The sequence below is a fragment of the Lepidochelys olivacea genome (assembly GCF_965140295.1).
Source record: "Lepidochelys olivacea isolate rLepOli2 genome assembly, chromosome: 7".
In the NCBI taxonomy this organism is placed as follows: domain Eukaryota; kingdom Metazoa; phylum Chordata; order Testudines; family Cheloniidae; genus Lepidochelys; species Lepidochelys olivacea.
Genome location: NC_140417.1, coordinates 54475771 through 54502479, shown reverse-complemented (window position 1 = coordinate 54502479; position 26709 = coordinate 54475771). Strand labels below are relative to the sequence as shown.

The 26709-nt window shown below is 49.2% G+C and overlaps 1 protein-coding gene across 9 annotated transcripts in view; it reads left to right on the top strand.

Annotated features, from left to right (window-relative positions):
* The window catches only part of NDST2 (N-deacetylase and N-sulfotransferase 2), a 231903-nt gene that overhangs the window by 202018 nt on the left and 3176 nt on the right, over positions 1-26709 (top strand). For all 9 annotated transcript variants that reach the window (XM_084633086.1, XM_084633087.1, XM_084633088.1 and 6 more), the window contains 10 exons: positions 6945-7032; positions 7364-7518; positions 9061-9246; positions 9898-10026; positions 15174-15356; positions 16166-16262; positions 18052-18175; positions 20129-20303; positions 20561-20731; positions 24473-24582. In XM_084633086.1, the coding sequence (XP_084489212.1) occupies positions 6945-7032; positions 7364-7518; positions 9061-9246; positions 9898-10026; positions 15174-15356; positions 16166-16262; positions 18052-18175; positions 20129-20303; positions 20561-20731; positions 24473-24582 (1418 nt within the window). The remainder of the gene's footprint in view (positions 1-6944; positions 7033-7363; positions 7519-9060; positions 9247-9897; positions 10027-15173; positions 15357-16165; positions 16263-18051; positions 18176-20128; positions 20304-20560; positions 20732-24472; positions 24583-26709) is intronic.

Sequence of the window (26709 nt, the reverse complement as noted above, 5' to 3'; positions counted from 1 at the left end):
AGGAATCTATTTAGGTGTGGCATTTCCTGTGTTTCTGCAATTGCCCTTGTACTGTATTTGCTTTTACCTAACGCAGAGAACCAGGGACTTTAAATGAAGTGATCAGGCTATCCTGCTGAGCTACTATATCTCATCTAAAAGAAAAGGAGTACTAGTGGCACCTTAGAGACTAACAAATTTATTTGAGCATAAGCTTTCGTGAGCTACAGCTACAGCTCACTTCATCAATTATCAATATCTCATCCATTATTTAAGAACTGCCCTATAATACTTAAACATCTATCTAATCCTCCTCAAAGTTACTCTGCCATCCATTGAAACTGTAATTGATGGAATTTAGACTAAAAGTCTCAGCCCCATCCTCTGGCTCCTTCAAAGTGTTACTGGTTCGTACTATGTGCAGAAAAGTGGTCTTGTTCAGTGTTACATGGCTTGCTGTCATATGTGTGGTTACTCCCACCTAATTTTTCTTCTGGTAAAATTGTCTCTCACAAGGGAACTGACTGTCTTTTGTGTTGTTTCTGTGTCGGCAGGGAGTTCAGTATGAGTTGCTACTTTGTGTGCTGACCTTTTTTTTTAAATTGTTTTTTTATATGGGAAATAGCAATAATTCCTGAAGATCTTGTGAATGTGAAAGAAAAACTGAAATGTTTTTTTGGAGTGTAAAATAAGAGGAAATGAGGGTGGAAGGGAGATAAAGAGGGAAACACAAAGGGGGAGAGAGAGAAGGCACAAGCCTCGGACCAGTGAAACAAGGGGCAGGTATTGTAAGTAAATCATTAATTGTTTTGCTAAGTGGTTGCTGACAGTATGTGCCAAACAATTATTTCTGTATTTGTACACAGCTCACCCTGGGGCTGCACTTATACCTTGCCCCAGGCACTGTGAATCCCAGTTGCAGCTCTGTGTTTTGGGACATTCAGGTGTCATGAAAGCCTAGCTCAAAGGACACTGGTCTACATTATCCCAGCCAGGACACCCCTCCCCAAACTGGGAAAGGTGGGGACCCCATTCCTAGCTGTGCAGAGCACTGACCCTGGGAGGGAAGCAGGAGACAATTGGCCTAAGCCCTGGAAACAGGACACAAGTCTGCTCTAGTGATTTAAAAAACCAACCCAGACCAGATAATTCTAAAAGATGTTTCATTTTGGGTTTAACTGTGAAATGGAGGAATAATCTGAGATCAGTAAATGGAGAATCTCAGGCAAAGCAGATAAAGCCCAGATTTATCCATTTAAAAGAGGCTCTGTGATTGCAGCACCAGGAAAATTTTTATTTGTTTAAAGCAAGAACTAACTTCATGGATTTATTAATGGCCTTGTGCTGTGGGGAGGGGAGGGGATCCTAACAGTGACAAAACAGCTGGTGTTTCTTTGGGCTTTTAACATGAACTCTGGATTTCAGGGACATTACTGCACCACTACGGCTCTTTATTTTAAAGTTTAGATTAGAAGACAGCAGATAGGGAGGGCAGATTGGGAAGCGACCGTTGCTTCAGGTCCCAGAGATGACTGCTGTCTCAGCCAGGCTGTTTCAGTTCACAGATCTACATTCAAGGAACTCCGTAGATCCCCAGGGAGGATGAAAACCCTCCATGTTTCTTGGCCAAATGTGTGCCAGTTATAGGTGACTTGGGCAGGGGGAATGTTTTCTTTTTTTAAAAAAATTCCTGCTTGTTATTAGCCCTTGACTACTTGTTCTTGCTGAAAAATTGGCATGGGAGCGTTCTCAGCCTCAGTTAAATCCAGGAGTGGACCTTTCATAGGGTGAACTTTTCTCCCAAGTGTTTGTCAAGAATTGGAGTTACATAGTTAACAACAAAAAAGTTTTCCCAGAGTTCAGAGAATCCCTTCCCCTCTCACTCGTTCAGTTTTCAATCTCTTGCGAATCCATAATCCTGCTAGTTCTCCCATCTGCCACAGAATCTGCCAGCCAAACTGAAAGTCAGGACGAGATATTTCTAATATAACAGAACCCTGTTTTTCTATCTAACCTCCCCAATCCTTTCAGGCCCTCCTTATGCATCACAAATAAGCACCGCCCAAAAAAACCAAAACCAAACCCAAAAGTCTAATGTTTGCTCCTTTGCAGATCACCTCTAAAAGAACACAAGTTGTCTAGTCATTTGGTGAGCAGTCTTGTTTGGTGAGTCTGGTAGCTTAGCAGCTGGTGTAGGCCAATGATTGCACGTCACTGGTGAAGGTAGATAGAAGAAAGGAATTCAGATGACTGTCTGACAGTGGCTGGGGCATCCTGGTACTTACCCCTTTGAATCCTACAGTCTGTCCTTGCCTAAACAGAGAATATTTAGCAGTTCTCCCCCTGGTGCTAGCGTTGGTGGGAGCACTAAAAATGCTTGGATCTGTCTGCACCAGTGCTTCCACTGTTGCTAGCACTGTTTGAGCTACACCACGGCTGGAGCAACAGTGGGAAAACTGCAGAAAATTCCCAAAGCAGATGCAGTCCAGTTGCCGTGGGTGCAGTTTCGAAGCAGGGGAGTCTGTCCTGTGTGCGAGTATGCAGGATTGTTACCAGCTCAGAGCCAAGCTGGGCACTCTGCTTTCCTCCCGTCTGCTTTTCTCTGTGTTTTCTCCTCTCTTGTTTCTTCCGCACATTCTTTCCCCCTCAGCCTTGTTGTTTCTTTCGTCTTCTCCCCCGAACCCCCGTTCCTTACCTGTCTCCTTTCCACTTTCTTTTCTCTCTTTGTGTGTGTGTGTGTGTGTGTGTGTGAGTGAGAGAGAGGTTTTGTGCTGAATAGTGAAAAGCTCTCTTCAGTGAAAACAAGAAGTCCAGTGGCATCTTAAAGACTAACATTTATTTGGGCATAAGCTTTCGTGGATAAAAAACCCACTTCTTCAGATGCATGGAGTGAAAATTACAGATGTAGGCATTATATACTGACACATGAAGAGAGGGGAGTTACCTCACAAGTGAAACATTTTACATCTAAAAAAGGTCCAGTCATATAAAGGACTGTTCAGCCATATAACACTGTGATGTCTAGGACCATAATGCCATGTTAGAAAAGGATTGGCGGCTTAAATAGCCACAATGAACAAAATACAGTCAGGGCTAATTTGTTTCTTCTCCCCCCTCCCCCCCCGATGTCCTAACCCCCATAGAAATAGCTGTGTCTGTGCACCAGCAACATCAGGAGTTTGTAGTGATTGTTGGTGCATTCTTCTGCAGAGCCAGCAGTGGGAGCATGCAGACTTTGTTTTAAAATGGTCACACCAAGATGGGGGCTTTTCTTTTAATTTCTTTCCAATGTGTGTTTTTAAATAAATATTTAGGATCCTAGGATAATTTTTAAAGCCCCCCAGTTGTGAGGGTAATTAATTGAAGGCCCAAGTGATAGAATGTAGACATCATCTTTATTGTGCACACAAATCTGGGTGGTGGAATTTAGGTATCCATTGCTTGTGCCTGCAGTTTTGTTCTCTCAGCTGATTACAGGCTGGATTGAGACATCTGCAAAATCAGGCCTTAGAATCCGGAGGACATTCTCCATCAGATTATAGCAATTGTAAGGCAGGTTGGATCTGGGCTGGCCTGGCGAGTTAATGGTAGTGAGCTGCATTTGAATCCCAGTCTCTTGTTTCCTGGAGCCAGCAGTGCTTGTTAGCCAACAGTGGCCCTTTTGGCTAGCTAAGAGCAGGATTATTACATTCCAGTAGGAGCCTTCAAATGGTGGTAAGTAGAGGATATCAAATAGAGATATTCAGAGCTCTCCAAGGGATTCAAAGCAAAAATAAGACTAGGTCTGAGTTTGCTGGAATCCGGAGGGAGGTTTTCTGGCCTGTGGTCAGGCTGCTGAAAAGAAGAGCCGGGACCACAGGTAGGCTCCCCCTTTTCCACCAGCTGAGGAAGCTGGCAGTTTCTTGGGGTAGAGGGCGACTAACAGACTACGTTCAGTGTCATATGAGCAGAGTGTGGGGCTGAGGACCTGCCTGCAGTTGTCTGGTTACTTCATGTGCTAGTAAATATAACACTGTGCCCTTCTCTGGCACCTTGCCTCCAAACATCTCAGAGCACTTTCCACATGGTAATGAACTACACCTCACAGCACCCTAAGAGGTGAGTATAGGGAGGGAAAATAAACTGAGCGACTGGCAGGGATGGGACTAGAGCCCAAGTCTCCTGCCTGCCAGTCCTCACACTCCCTCCCTTCCATTATACAGACACACACACCCCTTTACTGATGAGGGATCACTCACCTGTTTGTATCAGTTCATCAGGAGAAGGTTGGAGGAATTTCCAGTGCAGGCCCTGGTTGGTTCCTATTTCTCTTATCCTGCCCAGCAGGGGGTTGTGTGAGTGGGATTGAACCTGTGTGGTACTGTTTTCTGAGTGAGCTCTTATGAAGGACCAGTAGTCAGTAGAAGGTCTAGCACATCATAAAGAACAGACCTTCCTGGAAAGCAGCATGATAATACTCTACGTAGTCTGAGTTCCTGGGCTGGTTTTGTTCAATATCTTCATAAATGATCTGGAGGATGGTGTGGATTGCACCCTCAGCAAGTTTGCAGATGACACTAAACTGGGTGGAGAGGTAGATATGCTGGAGGGTAGGGATAGGATACAGAGGAACCTAGACAAATTAGAGGATTGGGCCAAAAGAAATCTGATGAAGTTCAACAAGGACAAGTGCAGAGTCCTGTACTTAGGACGGAAGAATCCCATGCACCACTACAGACTAGTGACCGAATGGCTCAGCAGCAGTTCTGCAGAAAAGGACCTAGGGGTTACAGTGGACGAGAAGCTGGATATGAGTCAACAGTGTGCACTTGTTGCCAAGAAGGCCAATGGCATTTTGGGCTGTATACGTAGGGGCATTGCCAGCAGATCGAGAGACGTGATCGTTCCCCTCTATTTGATATTGTTGAGGCCTCATCTGGAGTACTGTGTCCAGTTTTGGGCCCCACACTACAAGAAGGATGTGGAAAAATTGGAAAACGTCCAGCAGAGGGTAACAAAAATGATTAAGGGACTGGAACACATGACTTTATGAGGAGAGGCTGAGGGAACTGGGATTGTTTAGTCTGCGGAAGAGAAGAATGAGGGGGGATTTGATAGCGGCTTTCAACTACCTGAAAGGGGGTTCCAAAGAGGATGGCTCTAGACTGTTCTCAGTGGTAGCGGATGACAGAACAAGGAGTAATGGTCTCAAGTTGCAGTGGGGGAGGTTTAGGTTGGATATTAGGAAAAGCTTTTTCACTAGGAGGGTGGTGAAACACTGGAATGCGTTACCTAGGGAGGTGGTGGAATCTCCTCCGTTAGATATTTTTAAGGTCAGGCTTGACAAAGCCCTGGCTGGGATGATGTAGTTGGGGATTGGTCCTGCTTTGAGCAGGGGGTTGGACTAGATGACCTCCTGAGGTCCCTTCCAACCCTGATATTCTATGATTCTGGGCTCCCTTTGCCCCACCTCTTTCCCAGGGTGCCTCTCTCTGAGCAGTAGATTTTGCTGTCCACTCTGAAGCAGAGTTATGTAGGATTTATTAGCTGACAGAAGTGTTGTTATGGTAACCCAAGCCAGGCTTTAAACATTCCTCTGTAGAGGAACGTTAAGCTCCTTAGCCTCCTCTCTTCTCTCTCACCTTCCCAGCAAAGGGAGTAGCTGGAGACCTCTTTCACTCCCACAGAGAAAGGAGGATGGCTCTGGAGATGGTAATAAAGGTGGAGCTTTTCATCGCTAGGTTATGGGGGCAGATGCAGCCGAGTAGCACGGGAACTGCCTCTCCTTATGCATTTGGTTGGTCTGACCGAAAGCTGTTGCTCTGAACCATGTGTAATGAGTGCCCTATGTGAAATGAGTTGGGGATCTCAGTGGTGAAGCAGGTAATCCAGGTGAAGCAGGTGTCCAAACCACAGAAACAGCAGGTATGGAGATTCACCCTTGCATTGCCATTGCCCATGCTGCCCTGTCCTGTGAAGCCTTTGGTTGCAGAACTGCCAGGCTGAATCTTTCCAAAGCACTAGATGAACTTAGGGCTTGTCTACACTACAGGTTATGTCGCTCAAGGCTGTGAATCATCCACCCACGAGTGATGTGAGTTACACCAACCTCAGCGTCGGTGTGATCAGTGCTATGTCTCCTGCTGACACGCTCGCAGAGGTGGTTTTGTATTATGCTGAGAGGAGAGCTCTCTCCCATTGGCACAGAGCAGCTTCACCGAATGCAGTGCAGCTGCACCGCTCTAGCACTTCTAGTGTAAACTAGCCCTTATCATAGGTTCCAGAAGATGTCATAGACCATATTTCCCCTAACGCATTGGTTCCCTTGGGGGATTAGGAATGGGATAGTCCCATGAGCACAGTGGGGATTGGAGCCTAGCCTTGAATGTTGGTCTTACCCATCATCCCAGGCTCATTACACATTTGTTGCCATTGACATCTGAGTGAGGAGGGGGAACTGAAGTTTCTGGCCTTTCATTCTGGAGGAGAGAGGCTAGTAGCCCCTTGACCAGAAAGGGTTTGGGTGGCTAGGTTAGTGCAGGTTCTTGGACAACTTCAAGCACATCGTTGGCACTCCAGAAATAATCAATATGGTGACAATGATCAGCACCCTGCCCTGTATCACCAGCCGGCACTAAGAGTCCATTTCATTCCTCCTCTTAGCTCTCATGGTCCTGCTTCATGCTTCACTCCAGGGCAACGATTTTCAACCTATTTACCATTGTGGGCCACATATACAGCTCTCTATGTGTTATGTGGGCTGCATCCACACAATATATACAATACCCGTATGGCCCTGAGAATGTCACGTGGGCCACAGCTGTGTGCTGATTGGGCTGCGGGTTCAGAACCACTGCTCCAGTGAGTACGGTGCCTTGCCACAATGGAGGACAACAGGGTTCCGTGCTAGTGTACCTCCTTCCAGAACTGAACTGGAATTGAGCAATTGAATGTGAATCTTTCTTTCTCCCGTTCCATTTGAACAGGCTCTCCTGAACACTCAGAACAAGCTGAGAACATTAGTCCCCAATTTCACTTTCAACTTGGGCTTCTCTGGGAAATTCTACCACACAGGTAAGCTCCTTCCACCCACCTAGCATTCCCCTGAGTCTGTGTCCTCTGGTTGCAGTGTCCCATAGTGTAGCACAGCTCCCCTACAGCGTATTGGGGTGCTGGGAACCGTCTGTGGTTCTAAAGCGCTGTCTGTCCAATCGAATATTTCCTTCCGCTCTTGTGAGCTGAGCACCAGCAGGATGATGGTATTGGAAGCACCCTGAGTATGGCAGGTGTGTGTAAAACTAATGCAGGATGTCTCTGGGTGCTGCCAGTGTTGAATTACACTGAGATTAGCCACTGCCTCAGGTCACTGACCACCCTCCTGCTATGGACCTTCTGCTCCCTGCAGGTACAGATGAGGAAGATGAAGGCGATGACATGCTACTTAAACACAGGAAGGAGTTCTGGTGGTTCCCGCACATGTGGAGTCACATGCAGCCTCACCTCTTCCACAACGTCACCGTGTTGGCTGAGCAGATGAAGCTCAACAAGCAGTTTGCGCTGGTAAGAGGTGATGTCAGTGGTCCATAGGCTCCTTCGCTTTGCTTCAAAATCCCAAAGCATCCACACCGGAGTGGGTGCTTGGCTCCTGCTGAGCCTAGGCACTAATGTGGTAATCCTGCTGGATTGGAAAGCTGAGTGTGAATCCCTGGCCTGGTGCTTGGTCCCTACTGCCTCGAAGTGTGACACCCAGCATTAGTGCCCAGGGGAACGTGTGTCCTGGTACTTGTGCACCAATGTGTGGCTCCTACTACATTGCAAAGCATGGCTCCTAGGGTGTGGGCATGGGGCATTGTGGCTGTTGAGTCATTCTGGTGCTACTTCTAGTATCCAATTCAAAGTATGGTACAAACTCAGACTGTAAAGAAGCATTCCCTGCTCTGTCCCTGTTGCTTCATTGAGGTTTTTCAGGGAGCCAGGTGTGCATTGCCCTCAGCTGATCAGTACCATAGGATGCTCAACGTATGAACATTGGCCTCCCAGAGAATCACTTCAATTTAAAGAAAGTTCCATGTTGTCATGTGGAGGGAGAGGACCGTCTGGAAAGTCCTGGGCTGCTGGGGCCATATATGCTTAATACTGACGGCACAGGGGTGAAACATCTGCAGATTCCTTTGAAAACAAGCCTCTCTTCAGCCCATGCTATGGGTTTATCAGTTATAAGCCAAGCCTCACTGGAGTAAGAGTCTGTTGTTTCATGCCCCACTCACTGGACCTCTTGACCCTGGGTAACATGGGTGATCCTAACCTCAGAGCATGGCTACCACAATGCTATAACGACAGTTTACCTCTTGTCTTCCCTGCTTAAATATCTGATTTTATTTTCTTTCAGACACAGGTCCAGAAATGTGACAGTCCGTTGCAAAGAGATACAAAACTCAGAGAGCAATTAAACACACTTAATATAGAATACCCTAGCCAATGAGCATGACAGGCTGTGACTCTGTCAGAGGGCCCCAGGTGTATTGTAAACCACCAGGGCAAAGCTGTCCTAATTTCTGTTGCTACCAGAACCATTCTGTGAAGTTCTAGCCACAAAATTCAAATATTTCCTATTGATTTGATGTAATACCTGGATCCAAGTCCCCGATCCATTCTGCACAGCCCCCTTGCTCCCTGCTGTCGCTAGCATTACTCTCTCAAAGACTGAGCCAAGCTGCAGTCTTCCCTTCCCTCCACACTTGGCAGGCATGGTTTTGCTTTTCTGCTCTGGTGACGCTCCTCTGGACAGAGTTAGGAGCAGGATTTGCCTCTTCAGCAGCACTGATCAGTTTGGCCGTTGTAACCGGTGGGGCTGACATCAGGCCGGTGAATTAGTCCAGTTTGTCACAGTCCAAGTGACCCGTGGCTGTTCAGCTGCTGCTGCGGTGCTGAACGCCCTGGTTGATTTATAAACACCTTTGTTACATGTGTCGATAGATTCTGGCAGTACTCAGAGCTTCCCATTTCACACAGCGTCCCCAGAGAGTCTGCTCGTGCTGTTGTGGTTCTCATTAAAGACAATGGGGAGTTAAATACTGAGTGAAAGCTGTGTTCTGCTTCCAGGAACATGGGATCCCCACAGACTTGGGCTATGCTGTGGCCCCCCATCATTCTGGAGTTTATCCCATCCACACACAGCTCTATGAGGCCTGGAAATCCATCTGGGGCATCCAGGTGACCAGCACTGAGGAGTATCCCCACCTGCGGCCTGCCCGGTACCGGCGAGGGTTTATCCATAACGGCATCATGGTGAGTGTTACCAGCTGGGAGAGTGGAGCCTGTTGGGTTATTTCTGGGAGGAGCTATGGTGGCAGTCAGCTGATGGGGGGGGGCCTTCTAGGTGACCAGTGTTGAGAAGCTCCACCTGGTACCTCGAGTGCTGAACCTTCCCAAAACCATCCGTCAAAGCTGAGAAAGAGCCGGTTGGTGTGCATCTGTGATTGGAGTCAGTGCAGTGCAGAGGCTACGGTACGTGAGGTTTTAGAATAAAAACTCCCAAACGCAAGCAAGTACACGTCTACAAAGCTATGCATCCAGGCCCATGAAAACACCATTTCTGCACGAGCAGACTTCTCCTTTTCAGACTCCAGGGCTCTTTCTGAGGAGGCATGTCTGCAGCACCTGTCCTGACCTGTGTGTTAGATGTATGGGTCAGCCCCTGTGGGAATGTGGTAAAGAACTATGCACGCTAGCATGAAGCTGAGATCCCACTAACCCCCTGTGCCGTTACTCAGAGCAGGATGAGCATGTGAATGAGGGGAAAGTCTGAATCCTGTAAACCTGTGACGCTTGGGGTCCCTTGCTCGTGGCGTCCTCTCCATGTCATTCTGTAGGATGCTGCCTCAACACACCCATGCACTCAGCCTCCTCTGTAACGTTCCCTCTCTCTGGCTTCACTAGGTGCTGCCTCGACAGACGTGTGGGCTTTTTACTCACACCATCTTCTACAACGAGTATCCTGGGGGCTCCAAGGAGTTGGACAAAAGCATTCGGGGCGGTGAACTCTTCCTGACAGTGCTTCTGAACCCAGTAAGCTTGCCGGGCCCATTCTCAGTGTCCATGGAGAGTGCGAGGGTGGAAGCCCTCATAGAATCATAGAATATCAGGGTTGGAAGGGACCTCAGGAGGTCATCTAGTCCAACCCCCTGCTCAAAGCAGGACCAATCCCCAACTACATCATCCCAGCCAGGGCTTTGTCAAGCCTGACCTTAAAAATATCTAAGGAAGGAGATTCCACCACTTCCCTAGGTAACGCATTCCAGTGTTTCACCATCCTCCTAGTGAAAAAGTTTTCCCTAATATCCAACCTAAACCTCCCCCACTGCAACTTGAGACCATTTCTCCTTGATCTGTCATCAGCTACCACTGAGAACAGTCTAGATCCATCCTCTTTGGAACCCCCTTTCAGGTAGTTGAAATCAGCTATCAGATCAGATCAGATGTTTCTTCTCTTCCGCAGACTACACAAGGTTTGCCTAGAATGGTTAGCTATTAGGGTGGGAGAGCGAGAGCTGGGGGAAGGGCGGGCAGCTGCTTATCTGGACAGTAAAGGCTAAAGCAGCCCTTGCTACTTAAGGGAATTCTTGGCAAACCCTGTTGTCCTCTGTCAGTTCGTATCAGAGTTTAGGGTCAGCCAGAGCAAACCTCCCCAAGCACAGGATTGGAAGAAGGGGCTGGCATGCTGAGCCTAGTCAGACGCTGGAGCTCCTCTTACCCGTGCTGCAGTCTTCCCGCAACGAATTGCTGAGCCAAAAGTCCTTGGCTCCCTTTATTGCTTGTGCATCTGGCTGCAGTTGGCTTGTCTCCAGGCGCTGTGACAAATCCTCCTGGGGTTTCATTGCTAGGGTGTGTCCCCTTCCCCCTCCCCACCCCCAATCCATTTCCTTGAAACTTGGATACACGTGAAACAGTTTGTTATATGTTTTTCCTGTGATGCAGCTGTCCTGCCTGAGGCATTTTCAGGAGATCCAGGTCTGACACAGCTCTTTCCTGCCCCCTCAATCACTGCCTGGCTCCAGCAAACTCCGGAGTAATGCACTGCCTTTGCACCTTCCAGTCTCTTCCCAGCTTTCTGCTGTGGATGCTGGCTGGGGGCTTTCCCACCTCTATCCTTTTAAATCCAGAGAAATAAACGGGGAGACAGTGGGCTCAGACGGTCAGGTTCAGAAAATTGAGAGGGAGGCAGTTGGAAGGGGCCTTGCATTTCGTAGTCCATCCCTCTGCCTGTCACCCCTTGCTAAACTTTCCAAACCTTCTCTTTCCTTACAGATACCTAGTGAGTATGTCGAAACAAGATATTCCCCTTTCTCATAGGTCTCGGGTCCAAAGATCTTCCCTAATTTCCTTTGTTAAACTTAAACCAGTTTACTCCTCCTGTCCCCTAGAAATGTCCTGTCTTGGTGTGGTTATTATTACCCAGTCAGAGTTACTGTTTTCCACCCCTATAACGAGCCTCACAACTTAAGGGGAACCACCATTATTACTCTCATCTTCTCTCACAAGTTCATCATTCTCTGGTCCCTTGGATCATTTCAGCTCATCTTCCCTACTCTTTTCTGTCTGTTCCAGTGTCTGAATTTGGCCACTGGGCCAAAGGCCTTGCTGAAATCCAGAGATCACAATCCACCGGGCTCCCCCTCTCTATTCAAGAGGGCAGTTTTGTTATGTAAAAAGTGGTGACCAGATGACTGTGTCCTAATGTGCAAATCACCAACCCACGCTGGCTGTTCCCCTTCTTCAGTCACCTGCAAACAGACTCCCGGGCTGTGGTGTCCAGTCAGTGGTGCAAGTAGAAATCATTTCTTGCTGGTATTGCACTTATGGGAGGGACACAAGGGGGAGCATGTGACCCTCTCATGTGACCCTCCACATGACACCGCCCCCAGCCCAGGGCCCCTTCGATCTCTCCCTGTCCTCGCCAACACCCCCCTTTGTATATACATCAACATGCTTAACTACTCACTTTCCCCACAGATATGTAGTATTCGGTCTGTTTATATGGAATATGAGAGTTGGGTGAGGAGCCATTTCAGCATATGTATGACTTATTAAAAGACAAATTTTAAGTGGAACTGTATCATCGGCAACACTCTGGACAAGCTCAGTTCTGTGGCTCACTGCCTGCCCAGAGGCTGTGACTTGTGTCTGTCATAATATCTGGTGCTTTCAGTGTGGTGTAAGGTGAACTGAACTCCACCCCACCCCTCCAAGAGCCCCACTGCAGTACAGCCAGGCCTTGGCTGCCCACTTCAGGCACTGCCTTGGCATCTCTCAAGGGCTGTGGTGTCCTCTAGCAGATAAAACTGTCCCCAGAGCACCATGCACCTTGGCTTTGGCTCCCCACTGTGACTTTCTAGCCTCCTCTGAGCTCCTTCAGTCTTTTCCTGTATTTGCACCTTTCCTTCTGCTGGGTATTTCTCCCTCATTTCTTCCCTTCATCCCTGCAAGCAGCGGAGGGCTGTGCTGTCAACACATCTTCACTGCTCCTGTTTGCAGAGGGAGCCCAGAGCTAGCAAAGTGCGACCCCACTGATAGAGACATCCCAGTGTTTGGAGAAAGCCACCAGCCCCACATCACTATCAGTGATCCGTAGCAGACTGGGGCACAGCCTCTTTGCACTCCTTTGTGGTGCTTCCAGCCCACTGGAGTGTGGCCCACGTGCAGGAGTCCTGGGTGTATGGTTAACTCTGCAGTGTCAACAGATGATGTTTGATTTTCTGACTAGTGAGCAAGCCTTGATCTCAGGCATGAGAATAGACGCCTACAGGCTGCCACATGCCCTGGCTGTATTTCCTAGCAGCAGAGGGGGATGTTTCTGAGCACTTCTCACAGGCCCTTTTGTTCACACTACATGCCATACAGGCCATTGCTATACCCACAGCTGTTGCTTTATATTCCTAAAGTTTCCCTCATCATCTGTTCTCTGAACTCCAGGCTTCTCTGTCTACAGCTCCTTGTCAGTGCTGAGCAGGGGAGATCATGCCATGCTGCAGATGGGGCCTTACTGCCAAGCTAGTCATGGGTCAGTTGAGGGGCAGGGTTTGGTCATAGATTACATCAGCAGGCTCGCTCAGGGCTGTGTTGGCAGGACCAGCCAGGGCAGGGCAGACCACCAGGGCTGATCTGTTGGGGTATGCATGTTATACTGTTACGAGACAGCCAGACTCAGTAAGAAGAGGAGGGCAGTGGCCCTGCAAGTCCTGGTTGGCTTGGCTGGTTGCGATTCCTCTTGCTTGGGACCATTTATGGGCAATGATGTTACCAGAACTGGTCATGGCAGGCCTGGAGATTTGACTGCCCCCGTTGTATGCCACGTTTGTCACCCTGGCAGCGTCCCGAGCAAGCCGGTGTTGGGACTGAATCCTCTCCTCCCCCAATGCAGGAGGGCTGTGTCAGTGGTGAGAAAGGGGTTGTTGTGCAATGATCCCTGTCTATCAGGTGGCTCCCCAAGCAGTTGGAGGAAATGGATGCTTTCTCCTGATGCATGGACAGCTACTCCTGAGCCCGATCCTCTCACCTTGCCAGGTGGACCTGCTCCCCCATCCTCACAGTGATTTGCCTCCAGCTTTCCACCAGTGGGTGCCCACATGATTGCCCAGGCCCCTCTTGTACCCTGCGGTGCTAAACCACCTGCTTCCTTCCCAGTGTTCTCAGTGAGGTGCCCCCTGCTGTGCTGCTGACCTTTTGGCCTTGCAGCGTTTCTGTGCCCAGTTGTGCACTGGAGTGTCACAGGGACCGAGCCGTCAAAGCCGTGGACAAACGAATGCAATTATGAGAGTAGGTTGTTCAGCAAGGCAGGGTGAATGCAAGACCTCGTGCTCGCTGCAGGCCTGAGTGCGTCTGCAGAGCCCCATAACCTGGTGGGCAGAAGGTGCCCTCCTGGGGGTTTAGGGAGGATATGCACATGTTCCTGAGCTTCGGGAGGGTCCCATGCCCAACAGTTGGCAAGAAGTTCCGCAGGGGGATGCCCACACCCCCTCGGAGGACCTTTTGATGGAGGATGTTGATTTAGTTGGTGATGGTCCTGCTTTGAGCAGGGGGTTGGACTAGATGACCTCCTGAGGTCTCTTCCAACCCTGATAGTCTGGGATTCTATGATGTCTGTTCCCTGGCGAGAGGACAGGCAGGGATGGCCACACCCCAAGGCTCAGGTCTTGGTGTATTTTTAGTGTTTTAAAGAGTGAAGCCAAGATTGTTCCTCACGCTGCTGGTGAGTCAAAGCTGGCTTCCCACAGATTCGGGATCTGGGAGACTCCTGTGAGATCATCCAGTCTGCCCTGGATTGCTTCTGCCAGGGCATTGCCTGGCAGTCAAAGCCAGCCCCAGCACTCCCCTTCCGAGGTCTCCGTGTCCCCTGTTCAAGCTGGCACATGCCGCAGCCAGTGCAGCGAGTGCCCTGCTCTCACGGCTTGTGACCCCCTCTAGCAATGGGAAGAGGAGGAGGAACTGAATTCCAGTTCTGAGCACACAGGAGATTCTGCTTCCAATTCCCTCCTGGACAGGGGCTTTCCAAGCTGTTGACTGCTTGAAAAGGGTCACTGTGGACAAATCACTACTTTGGCCTCAGCCCGGCTTCCAAAACTATCCTGTGGTCACCTGGAATGTGGAGCCGTGGCTTGTTCAGGGTGGGAATGTGTTTGCTTTGTGCATGTCTGGGTCTGGGGCTCCTAGGAGAGGTGAGTTGCTGTCTCTGGGAATGCACAGCGCGCTTACCGGCAGAGCTAGGATCCAGGGTAGGTCCTGTCTCCACCAGTCAGTGTTTTGTAAGGGCTGAGCGGGCTCCCTGTTCCAACTGTCTGCAGCGATAGTAACTGCGCTGGGGCTCTGGCGGAGAACCCATTCTGATTCACACGTGGTCTGCCCTTGGGATTTTCACGGACTAGCCCAATTGGGGCTATTTGGAGAATCACCCACTTCCCTCTCCCCGGGGCACCCATTGCCTGGAGCAGAGGTGTGGATTGCAGAGCAGTAACCCCGGGGGCATAATATAGTCTCTTACCTTTGCCCCATAGCCTAGGAGGGATGCACATTCACCAGCTCAGACAGCCAGAGCAGGCCTCGGAAGTCAGCAGCTTCTAAGTCTGGTGGTGGGATGCAGTAGGGTGGCAGAGAGCAGGCTGGGGTGACGCAGGGCTGTTACCTGACTTGTAAATGCTTCTTGTGTTCCCTGTTTGCAGATCAGCATCTTCATGACGCACCTGTCTAATTATGGGAACGACCGGCTGGGGCTGTACACTTTTGAGAGCTTGGTCAAGTTTGTGCAATGCTGGACTAACCTTCGCCTGCAGACTCTGCCTCCTGTCCAGCTGGCAAAAAAGTACTTTGAAATCTTTCCCCAGGAGAAGAACCCACTGTGGCAGGTGAGCAGGCTGTTCTGATATCCCTTGGCCATTCAGGACTCCTCCCCGTGGCCTCTTGCAGGAGGCTGCTCTCTCTTTGGAAGGTACATGGAGAGGGAAGGGTTGCCACTCCTACCACTCCAGTGCCCAGAGGGGTGAGTCGCATGGCCGTGGGTTTTGGTCCTTGTTGCCTCGCTCCCCAGATCCCAAAGACGTGACGTTGGAGGAAGGGAGTGATGGGCCACACTCCTGGTGCGAGCTGTGGGGACAGAGAGCTCTCATTGGCCTGGAGGGGGTCCCAGGTACTTGGCTAGTTGAGGATATAACCGTGGGGGGAGGAACGTCTGTGGGGCTGGCAGAGTTTGCAGGCATGTTACTGTGACGCCTCCGGACATAATTTCATGCTATAGAATTCATGTTGGTTAAATCAAAACATGCTTATTCCATTTCATCCCAGCACAGCAGCTCTCTGCATGTTAATGAGCAGATGAAATGAACTGAAGGGGGTAGAACTGTCTGTCTGCCAGAGTGGCTGTGCTGTAACAGCAGCAGGGCAGGGATTGCTGCTCAGCCCAGCAATGATGATGGGCCCACATCTTGGTTTCTTTGGACAGGAATTGCGGGTCACACTTTCAAAAGGGACTTAGGCTCCTAAATCATTTGAGTGCTTTGGAAGCTGTTCCTGCGCCTTGGTCTGTGCAGTGCAGCCTGCCAGTACTCAGCAGAATGGGGATGTAGTTGTGAATTGTTCCTTGTGGGTTACACTCTATCCGCAGGAGCCGTCATCAGCTCCCTTGCTAATATTAAATCCTGTTCTCTCTGTTGTGCAGAATCCCTGTGATGATAAGAGGCACAAGGATATCTGGTCCAAAGAGAAAACATGTGACCGGCTCCCCAAGTTCCTTGTCGTTGGACCCCAGAAAACTGGTAATTGTTCAGCCCATTTAAAGATAAACTCCTGACTCTGCTGCCTCCGGTGCAGATGGACCGTTCGTGGATCTGTACGGCAGTAGCCAGCGATCACACGTGATTAGGGTCTCTGGTTTGTCCCACCCAAAGCGCAGCACCTCCGTCAGCACACTGCTCCTACTGCCCTGCTGAGGCATAACCCGAACTCGCAGGGAAGAGCCTGACCTGCTGAGTCACGGCGAGAAGTAGTGCAGGCTCTTGGTTTACCCACACGAGCCGATGTGCCCCTCTCGTGCCTTCCCAGCAACAGGCCTGTGCCCTAATGGCTCTCACGCTGACACACTGCACAGGGGTCTGGGACTAGATCTGTACATGGGTCGGTAACTCATCTGGGATTGCTGTGGCAGTGATTTGGCTAGAGAGGTTGTTAGGATATAGATATTCAGGCCTGTCTGTAAAGGCCTATACTCTAAGAATTTAGGTGTATTCTTATCACTTGGCTAGTGATAGAGGTATAAAAGAAAGAATCAAAACCACTGTCTGCCAGTGTAAGGGCCTTCTCTTACTGTGACAGTTTGTGGCCCTGTGCTTAGGCTCAGGCCTTTGGCTAAGCAGCAGAGGCAGCCATAAGCTGGGAAGCGAACGGTCACATCCTCGCATTCCAAACTAGTCACATTGAAATAAGGTGCTATTGGGCTGTTAGGCACTATCAGGACAGGATTGTATCCCTATCACCTCCAGAGAAAGGGAAGTGCCTAGAAAATGTAAAAGGAAACTTAGTTTGATAGCATCCTGTCTGGCAAGAACTCACTTATCAATAGCTGGGATGTGAAATCCTCACTTCTGTATTGTTTTGTCATTATAGTTCCCACTTTGCTGTTGTTTGTCTGTATAATCTCTGTCTGGTTCTGTGATTGTTCCTGTCTGCTGTATAATTAATTTTGCTGGGTGTAAACTAATTGAGGTGGTGGGATAGAATTGGTTACATAATCATGTTACAGTATGTTAGGATTGGTTAGTTAAATTTCAGGAGAATGATTGGTTAAGGTATAGCTAAGCAGAACTCAAGTTTTACTATATAATCTGTAGTCAATGAGGAAGTGACTGGGTGTGGGTGGGCATGTGGGTGTGTGAGATGGGAACAGGGAATGGGGATAAGAAAATTGGAATCATGTTTTGCTAAAGGGGGAAATGGGAACAGGGAATGGGAGTAAGGAAGTTGGAATCATGTTTGGCTAAGGGTAGGAATGGGAACAGGGACACAGGTGTAAGGCTCTGTGGTGTCAGAGCTGGGAAGGAGGATACTAAGGAAGGAAACTGGAATCATGCTTGCTGGAAGTTCACCCCAATAAACATCGAATTGTTTGCACCTTTGGACTTCGGGTATTGTTGCTCTCTGTTCATGCGAGAAGGACCAGGGAAGTAAGTGGGTGAAGGAATAAGCCCCCTAACAGAGGTATTGAGCTGAGGAACCGCTTCCAGCAATTGACAGGTGCCAGCCATTTGTGTAGAATGGGACCCTCAGCCCTATCGGTGAACCTCTTCCCAGCCCAGCTGCCATCCCCCTCACAGGAGTCATTGGGGATCTCTGCTGGTGTGCCTATGCCCCTGGCAGCTCTTGTGCTCTGTGCCCGTGCCGCACTGTCGCTGCGTAGTAAGGACACCTGGCTTGGCTGACCATAGACATGCTGGAAGCTCTCGCTGTGCTCAGCAGAGTTGTCAGGAGACACAAGCCTCTCCTCCGCCCCCCGCCTCTTTCAGTTCCCTGGGTGACCGAAGCTCCACTAATCGTTGTTGCTCGTTGTAGGCACAACAGCTGTGCACTTCTTCCTGACCATGCACCCAGCGGTCACTAGTAACTTCCCGAGTCCAGCCTCCTTCGAAGAGATCCAGTTCTTCAATGGGCCCAACTATCATAAAGGAATTGACTGGTAAGCATCCTAGCTCTTGTGCTCCCCTATAGGGATTGGTCGTCATGTTGCGCCCTCCTGAGTGTCCCTGGGCTCCATCCACCTCAAGCGTTTTAGCAAGCCCTCCATTTCTGTCCGGTACGTTGCACCTCTGGGTGCTCACTGTCTTGATCTGTTTCTCCACTTGCTACGCCCCAGCTACACCCCTGCTATAAGCCCTTAGCCCAGCGTTTCCTAAACTTTGAAAGCCATGCATGCTCCTGCAGCCCTGCATGTGCTGTGAATGTCTGCCCAAGAGCAGCCTGGGGAAATCGCCATACAATACTTGCTCTCCTTGTCACATGCTCTGATGTGTTCATGTTTAAAATATTCTCACTTAGATCTGAGATTTTTCAAAGCAAAGGTTTTTCTGGCATAGCTAAATTGGTAACAAATGTGGCAAAACCCCAATACTAAAAAGGGGTTGCCAGTATAAGTCCATTTGCCAGTGCATAGCTACGTTTGTTTGGTGAAGCGGTGAGTGGCCCAACTCGTGGCCCGTGGGCCGGATGTGTCCCACAGGCCGATTCTCTCCAAGCCCGAATGTGTCCAGCCTGCAACAGATCTACTCGACAAAATAGCATCCTCCCTATGACATGGCCTTGATTGCACTGTACACGCAAGGTCACGCTGCTTGGAGAACGTCATTTTGTAGAGCACGTATTTATGTAGGTGGTCCGTGGAAGAGCCCCACACAACAGTGAAAAGGTTGGACCACCCAGGACCAGCAAAGGTACTCCTTTGCCAGCATAAGCTGCATTTCCACTAGGAGGGTTTGCCGGTATAGCTATACCAGTATAGCTAGTGTAGACAAGGCCTGAATTAGTGCCCATTGAGATGGACAGGGTGGTTCTCACCTCAGAGTTAAGTTCTCTACGGACCCAAGCAGATGTCTTTGTCTCCTACACTTGGTTTGGTTGGTCTGTCTGCTTGTCTATATGGGGGATTTTTATACTGCTCTAGTTATACCAGTGTAGACCCCTATGTGAGCACTCCTTATCCAGAATGAAAGTATCCATTCGGAATTATACAGATATAACTCAAGATAACTTTACTGTGAAGACAAGCCCTAAGGTTCTTGTTGGTGCCCCATCTCCCTAGTATCTGAGCACCTCACAATCTATAGTGTGTTTATCCTCACAGCACTCCTGTGAGGCAGGGCAGGGCTCATGTCCCTGTTCTACAGAGGGGGGAAACTGAGGCACAGAGAGACTAAATGACTTGACCAAGGTCATGCAGCAAGTCAGTGGCAGAGCAGGGACTTGAACGCAGATCTTCAAGTCCCGGCTAGCATGCTACCCACTGGGCTGTCTTTTGTTCTTCACACAATAGCTAGAGGCTCACTTGTTTTTACTGAAAGCTGAGACCCGGGGGAATAATTCTGAGGCCTGTCTACATCCCCAGCTAGTTCCAGGCACCACCCGAGAGTGCTGTGCCCTGCTCACAGGGCAATGTCTTCGCCCCTTATCGCACCCCTTCCTACTCCACATCAGACTCTATCCCTGTTCCCTACTATCCCCGTTCTGTGTCATCCCCTCATTGACTCTCAAGTTGCAGTGGGGGAGGTTTAGATTGGATATTAGGAAAAACTTTTTCACTAAGAGGGTGGTGAAACACTGGAATGCGTTACCTAGGGAGGTGGTAGAATCTCCTTCCTTAGAGGTTTTTAAGGTCAGGCTTGACAAAGCCCTGGCTGGGATGATTTAACTGGGAATTGGTCCTGCTTCGAGCAGGGGGTTGGACTAGATGACCTTCTGGGGTCCCTTCCAACCCTGATATTCTATGATTCTATGGGCTTGGCCACCCCAAGCTCCTCTGCATGCCCTATACAGTTCTGAGGTGCCAGCAGGCTGGTTTGCCCTGTGCCACTTTTCTGCTGGGTTGTGCTCCCCACACATGTGCCATCAAGTTGTCCTGGTTTGCTCTGCTTGGCAGGTACATGGAATTCTTCCCCATCCCCTCCAACGCCAGCACAGACTTCATGTTTGAAAAAAGTGCCAATTACTTTGACACAGAGGTGGTACCGAAGCGTGGCGCAGCCCTGCTTCCACGAGCCAAAATCATCTCCATTCTGATCAACCCGGCCATCCGAGCCTACTCCTGGTACCAGGTATCACCCCTTCCCGGGGGGCCCTGGGGAGGGCTGGAGATCTGCTCCAGTGTGGAAAGCAGCTCCTGGGTGAATGGATTTCTCCTGGGAGGCCGGGGTAGGTTAGTACTGATGGGAGCGTGTGGATTTGTTCACCGGAGAACTGGGGTGTGTTTGTGCTGCCCCAGGGCAGCAGAGAGCAGGGGGCTGCGTGCACATTGGCTAGGGAAGGGCAGAGTTCTGTGTTCTGACGACCTAACCATGTGTTTGTTTCCCAGCACCAGCGTGCTCACAGCGACCCTGTGGCTCTCAATTACACCTTCTACCAGGTGATTACTGCGAAATCCCAGGCCCACCTGGAGCTGCGCAACCTGCAGAGCCGATGCCTGCTCCCTGGAATGTATTCGACTCACCTGGAACGATGGCTGACATATTACCCCTCTGGGCAGGTACAGAGCTCTGCTGTGCTTGGCCGTGTCTCTAGTAATTGGCAGAAGATTATTCTGGATCAGTGCTGCTCAGATATCAGTAACTCTGGGGAAGAGAGTCAGAAAGCCCCAGTCCCGAGTGAAGCACGGTGGACAGGGAACGAGCTGGCTTTTCAGAGTTCAGCTTGGTGACTGTAGAGACAGGAAACTCCCCGTCTGTCTCATTCTCTCTTCACTGTAACTTACGACTCTTTTTTGGGGAGGGGAATATAAACTGCTGCTTCCTTCCCTCCATGTTACCTGATAGAGAATCAGGCTGATTTGTTACTGATCGTGTCTATCCAGTCAGGGTCGAGTGTCTACAGGTTTCCTAGTGCCTGTGTATAGTAGGTGGCTGAGCTCCCAGCCTGCACAGCAGCGTTAGGAGGCCCAGGAAGCACTAGCTTACTGCAACCTTAGCGTCTCTCCCTTTTGTCTCGGCAGTGTGTCCCCCTGGGGCAGTCACGGTGCCCAGTGGGTGTTCTGCTACTGCTGTGATACCCTGGCTTTCACCAGAGGCTTTGGAGCTCTGTTGCTTGTCACGTTCACTTGTTTCTTCTCCAGCTCATGAAGCCTGTAGCGCTGCTGAGTGTGGGTTTTACTGCAGGAGTCTGGAGTCCCCAGACTGCCGAATTCTGGAGTGCTGCCTGCCTTCTGTTTATAGATTTCTAGGTTGGTCAACACAAACTACAGCTCGTTTCTGTCTCTGAATCTGCCTTCGTTGTGACAAGACATTTACAAACTGCCTTGTGTGCTCGGAGTCAGAAAGCATTTTAGCAACTTCTCTTTTCTGACAGATGTAAAGCAAGATTGCCTAGAACTCGACTTCTGTTGCCAGAGTTAGTCTCAGGTGGTGCATGAACCAACAAATCCCATCATGCGTTTTGAGGCACTTATTCCCTGCAGCAGCAATAGCTCTAAGACCGGGCAGTGGTTCTGCTTCTCAGAAAACATAGTACGGCTGTAGAACTTTAACAGGCAAAGGTAAAACAAAGCCGGGCTCTGTGTTCATGGCCTTGTTGCTGTCGTAGCAGAGCCAGTGCCTGACCAGAGCAGACGAGTTGTGGTGCAATTGCAGTGAATAGGAGTAACAGACATTGCATCTCCTCTAAGGCAGTATATTGTCCAGCGAGAGCCCTGGCCCTGGGCTGTTCCCTCCACATCTGGAGAATTCTGGCTTAAGCCAACGGTTTGCAACCCCCCGCCAGTTAATTCAAATGCAGCAACTGGAAAGGCAGCAACAGCAGCATCCTCAGCGCAGGAGACAAGCTAGCACTTTCATCTGGTGGTCAGAGCCAGGGAGATGGTGGAAGGAGTTTGTCCTGCATAAAGTGTGCTGGCACATCCCTGGGCTCACATCTCCCTGCCTTCATATTCAAGCTGTTAGAACAGATGAGAGTGCAGAGAGGACAATACCCTCTTAGCAGAAGACGGCACTTAAAATGATGTCAGGACATAATACAGCAAGAAAACTCTTCAGCTGAACTAATCACAACTACGCTGGAGCACTGTGAAAACATGGAACTAGGGAGCCCTCCTGCTCTGTACAAAATCACCTGAGCTCTCCTCTCTGGCTGACTTTGCATTCTCTACAGAATGAGTGTCAAGCATTGGCTACCACACCGGGCAGGGACTAGGACACTTTAGAATAAGACTGTGGATATCCCTACTGGAGAGTTAACTTGGGTGATCAGCACTTAGGTTAGCCTGGCCTGGGGGTGAGCAGCCACACTGCAAAGCCCTACTCAAGCTACTGCATCCTCACTGGTGCTGCTGTCCCTTGTGTGTGTCACTTACTTCACGGGGCATCTCCCATGGTTCTCAGCGCTGCAGTAAGCTGAGCTGCTCTATCATCCTTTTCTAGTCAATTGAAGGAGAACTTGTCTGTTCTTCTGGGGAATAGAGGGAAGGTGCTGGAGGCTTACTGGCACTGAAGTGATTTAGTCTGTGTCCTCTCTGCAAAGTGGGAGGGTTACCAGTCTGAATGCAGCAGCAGCCCACTAGCCCATGCTCCCAGAGAAACCAGCTAGCGTGGGTTTAAAGCACCATTCAGCTCAGAGCATTTGTGTGGGGACAGGAGTGGGGCTAGGGACAACACCCAAGTAAACTCTGCAATGAAGTCATACCCTGTAGGAGCTGGTTATGCAAAAGGATATGGACATGTCACCTTTGGAAGACTGACCCAGGAAACACTACTTCTCCAGGACCCACAAAGCGCATGGCCCATCCTGGAGAGAAGCAAAGGGCTTAGTTACAAGCACAGATCTGCAGAGCTGAGGTCAGACAACTGGGCTCTGAGTGGAGGGAGCATAGGCCTGACAGCGTGGAGCCACTGCCCAAGTCACAAATCTGCTGAGCTGCAGTTACCCAGTAAACAGGATCACAGCACGAAGTGATTCGGGAGTGTGCTGTGGCAGTGATGGATGGAAAGCGATATATCATTTATTCACTGAATCCTCATTATTACTAGAACTGTCCTGTGGACCTGTGACCTGCTGTCTGAGCTGGAAGCCTAGACTTTCTCTCCCTATATAAGCAATGGGATCTCTCCACTTTGATTTACAAAAGCTACCTACCATAACTGGCAACAGAGATTTGCATAAGATTGCCCCCCTTTCCTGGCTGAAATGGTGCAGCTGCAGAAGCCCTGCACCTTCCAGTCTCACGGCCAGAGTGACTGGGGGCATTTTAATGGCCTCTTTAAGAAAGAACTGGTCTTAAAAACTAGGTTTCTCCAAAGAGGAATCCCCCACCCCCACCCCAAAACTGCTAATGGTGTAATGGTTGTACAGAACTGGAGCACAGCTTCCTGTAGTTATTTCTTTGGCCTGGGATTCTGGACACACAAGGAGCAGAGCTTTTGGTCTGCCCTGGACAATGAACTAATTGCATGGAGAAGGATTCTCGAACTCTTTGCAAATACCCCACAGTTCTTTGCAGTGGTTTGTGTCCATGCAGGTTTATCACAGAGTGACTAGGTGATAGGTGAGACGCAGGGGCCCTTCCATCACCACCTCCTGCCACTAGAAGATACCTGCCCCAGAGCAGGAGAGGAAAAGCAGCTCGCCCACTCTGAGGTCAACTTCAGTGTCTGCAAAGAGATACGTCGCCTCCCCACAGTGCCTGACCTACCATCAAAATTGCCAAAAGCCATCTCCTTCTGTGGCCAAGTGCTTCTGTTTCACTACTGGATCTGGAGTGGTCTAGGGCCCAGCTCCCCAGAACTCACCCCAGGTCATTTCTTTTGAACGATTTCCTCTTTAATGGATAGTCCAGCTAGTACGAAGAGACTGATGGTTAATGTCTGTCATCCTCCGAGGGAAGGAAATGAGCCAGAGCAGATTGTTATGTAAAAAGGAAGCATCGGCTGTCAAAAAGGATACATGTAATTGATGGCTAGTGCTGAGGCTAGGTGCTCAGTTACAGGCCGTTGTGTGGCAACTGTCAAGTGAAAAAAGTGACACTCAGTTTTGAGCTGCTTTTATGTTGTAAATATTGGTCACATTAGGACTCTTCTGTCTCCAGTAACAAAGGGCCAGCACCCAAAAGAGGAACAGCACTAGCTTTTCCCCTCAGGCTCTTTGAGGGTTGTAAACCGCAGGTATTAGGGCATGGACAGTGCTCCTGGGGGAATGTCCTGGTCCAGAGGGGCTGCTCCCTGGTTTGGTGCCAGAGGCTGACTTAGCTCACACTGAAAGCTTTGTGGACTCTCTATTGTTTCAGATTCTGATTGTGGATGGCCAGGAGCTCCGGCACAGCCCTGCTTCCATCATGGAGAACATCCAGAAGTTTCTGGGGGTGACACCACTCTTCAACTACACCCAGGCCCTCAAGTAAGGATTCGTCAGTATGTGCGTATCACTGCTAATATTGCTAGGCAGCTGCATTGTGAGCTTACTCATGACCTTCATCTCAGGTGAAACAAGAGTTGGTCTGTCACGAGCTCTGTCCCTGGCCTCTCCTGAGAAGGGATTGCAAGTTGGCCTGACTGGTGTGGTGAGTTTAAATAAGCTTCCCTACTGTGCTTATGTGATCTAACAACATGCTTAAGCACTTGATTCCCAAAGCTGGCTGGAAAATGCTGCTGGCCTTCATCCACCTGGTCACTAAGCTTCACATGAGCCAAGAATGAGCTCGGGATGGTAGAGAGGTCTGGTTATTCTTTTTGTAGACACGACATCACCCTGTATTTGGTCTCGTTGTGTGGTGTCCCCCGCTTGCTGATGTAGAAGTAATCTAACATTGTCCTAGATCCCTTCCTGAGCTGAGCCCTTTTTGACCTTGACACTGAAGTCATCAAGACTTGCTGTTGATGTGGATACTGAAATTACCTGGAACCGTAATTCCTTGAGTTTTTGTTCAGTACCTCATGGTGTCACCAACGGACTAGGACTTTTGCTGTTTCATTTCTGCTGTATGACACACTCTGGATATTATCTTTGGGCTAGGGAGATACAAGGTGGGAAGGTCAGATCACAACTTCATCTAGACCAAGGAATAAATGGTCAGTTTTCAGAATGGAGAGAGGTAAATAGTGTTGTCCCTCAGGGGTCTATACTGAGACCGGAACTGTTCAACATACTCATAAATGATCTGGAGAAAGGGGTACACGGTGAGGTGGCAAAATTTGCAGATGATACAAAACTACTCAAGATAGTTAAGTCTCAGGCAGACTACGAAGAGCTACAAAAGGATTTCTCAAAACTGGGCAACAAAGTGGCAGATCAGATTCAATATCGATAAATGCAAAGTAATGCACATTGGAAAACATAATCCCAACTATACATATAAAATGATGGGGTCTAAATTAGCTGTTACCACTCAAGAAAGAGATCTTGGGAGTCATTGTGGACAGTTCTCTGAAAACATCCACTCAATGTATAGCAACAGTCAAAAAAGCTAACAATTTTGGGAATCATTAGGAAAGGGATAGATGATAAGACAGAAAATATCATACTGCCTCTATATAAACCCATGGTACGCCCACATCTTGAATGCTGTATGCAGATGTGGTCGCCCCATCTCAAAAAAGATATATTGGAATTGGCAAATGTTCAGAAAAGGACAACAAAAATTATTAGGTGTCTGGAACAGCTTCCGTATGAGAAGAGATTAATAAAACAGGGATTTTCATCTTGGAAAAGAGATGACTAAGGGGGATATGATAGAGGTTTATAAAATCATGACTGGTGTGGAAAAACTGACTAAGAAAGTGTTATTTACTCCTTCACATAACACAGGAAGTAGGAGGTCACCCAATGAACTTAATAGGTAGCAGGTTTAAAACAAACAAAAGGAAGTATTTCTTCACACAAGGCACAGTCAACCTGTGCAACTCTTTGCCAGAGGATTTTTGTGAAGGCCAACACTATAACAGGGTTCAAAGAAGAACTAGATAAGTTCATGGAGGATAGGTCCATCAGTGGCGGTTAGCCAGGGTGGGCAGGGATGGTATCCCTAGCCTCTGTTTGCCAAAAGTTGGGAATGGGCGACAGGGGATGGGTCACTTGATGATTACCTGTTCTGTTCATTCCCTCTGGGGTACCTGGCATTGGCCACTGTCAGAAGACAGGATACTGGGCTGGATGAACCATTGGTCTGACCCAGTATGGCTGTTCTTATGTTGATTTCACCTAATTTGGAGCAACTGCTCTGGCCAAACCCTTTTTGAGTCTCTGGTAAGTTATATATTAAATTGGAGGCTATATATTATTATGAGGTGAGGGACCTCTCCCATTGGTGTTGGGAAGGAGACTGATGGGTCTGATTGGGTCCCAGATATGCCTGAGGAATTGTTAGAAGAGGCATCGTATAGTCGTAAAGGATTCAGAGTCAGGTCTGAGTTCCTTTTCCAGCTCAGACACAGATATGGCCTGCGTGACAGCGGACCTGTCCAAAACAGTGCAGCGAAACTTCACTTGGGAGAATGGCATTAGAGAAATGTCAGGGATTAGGACTGT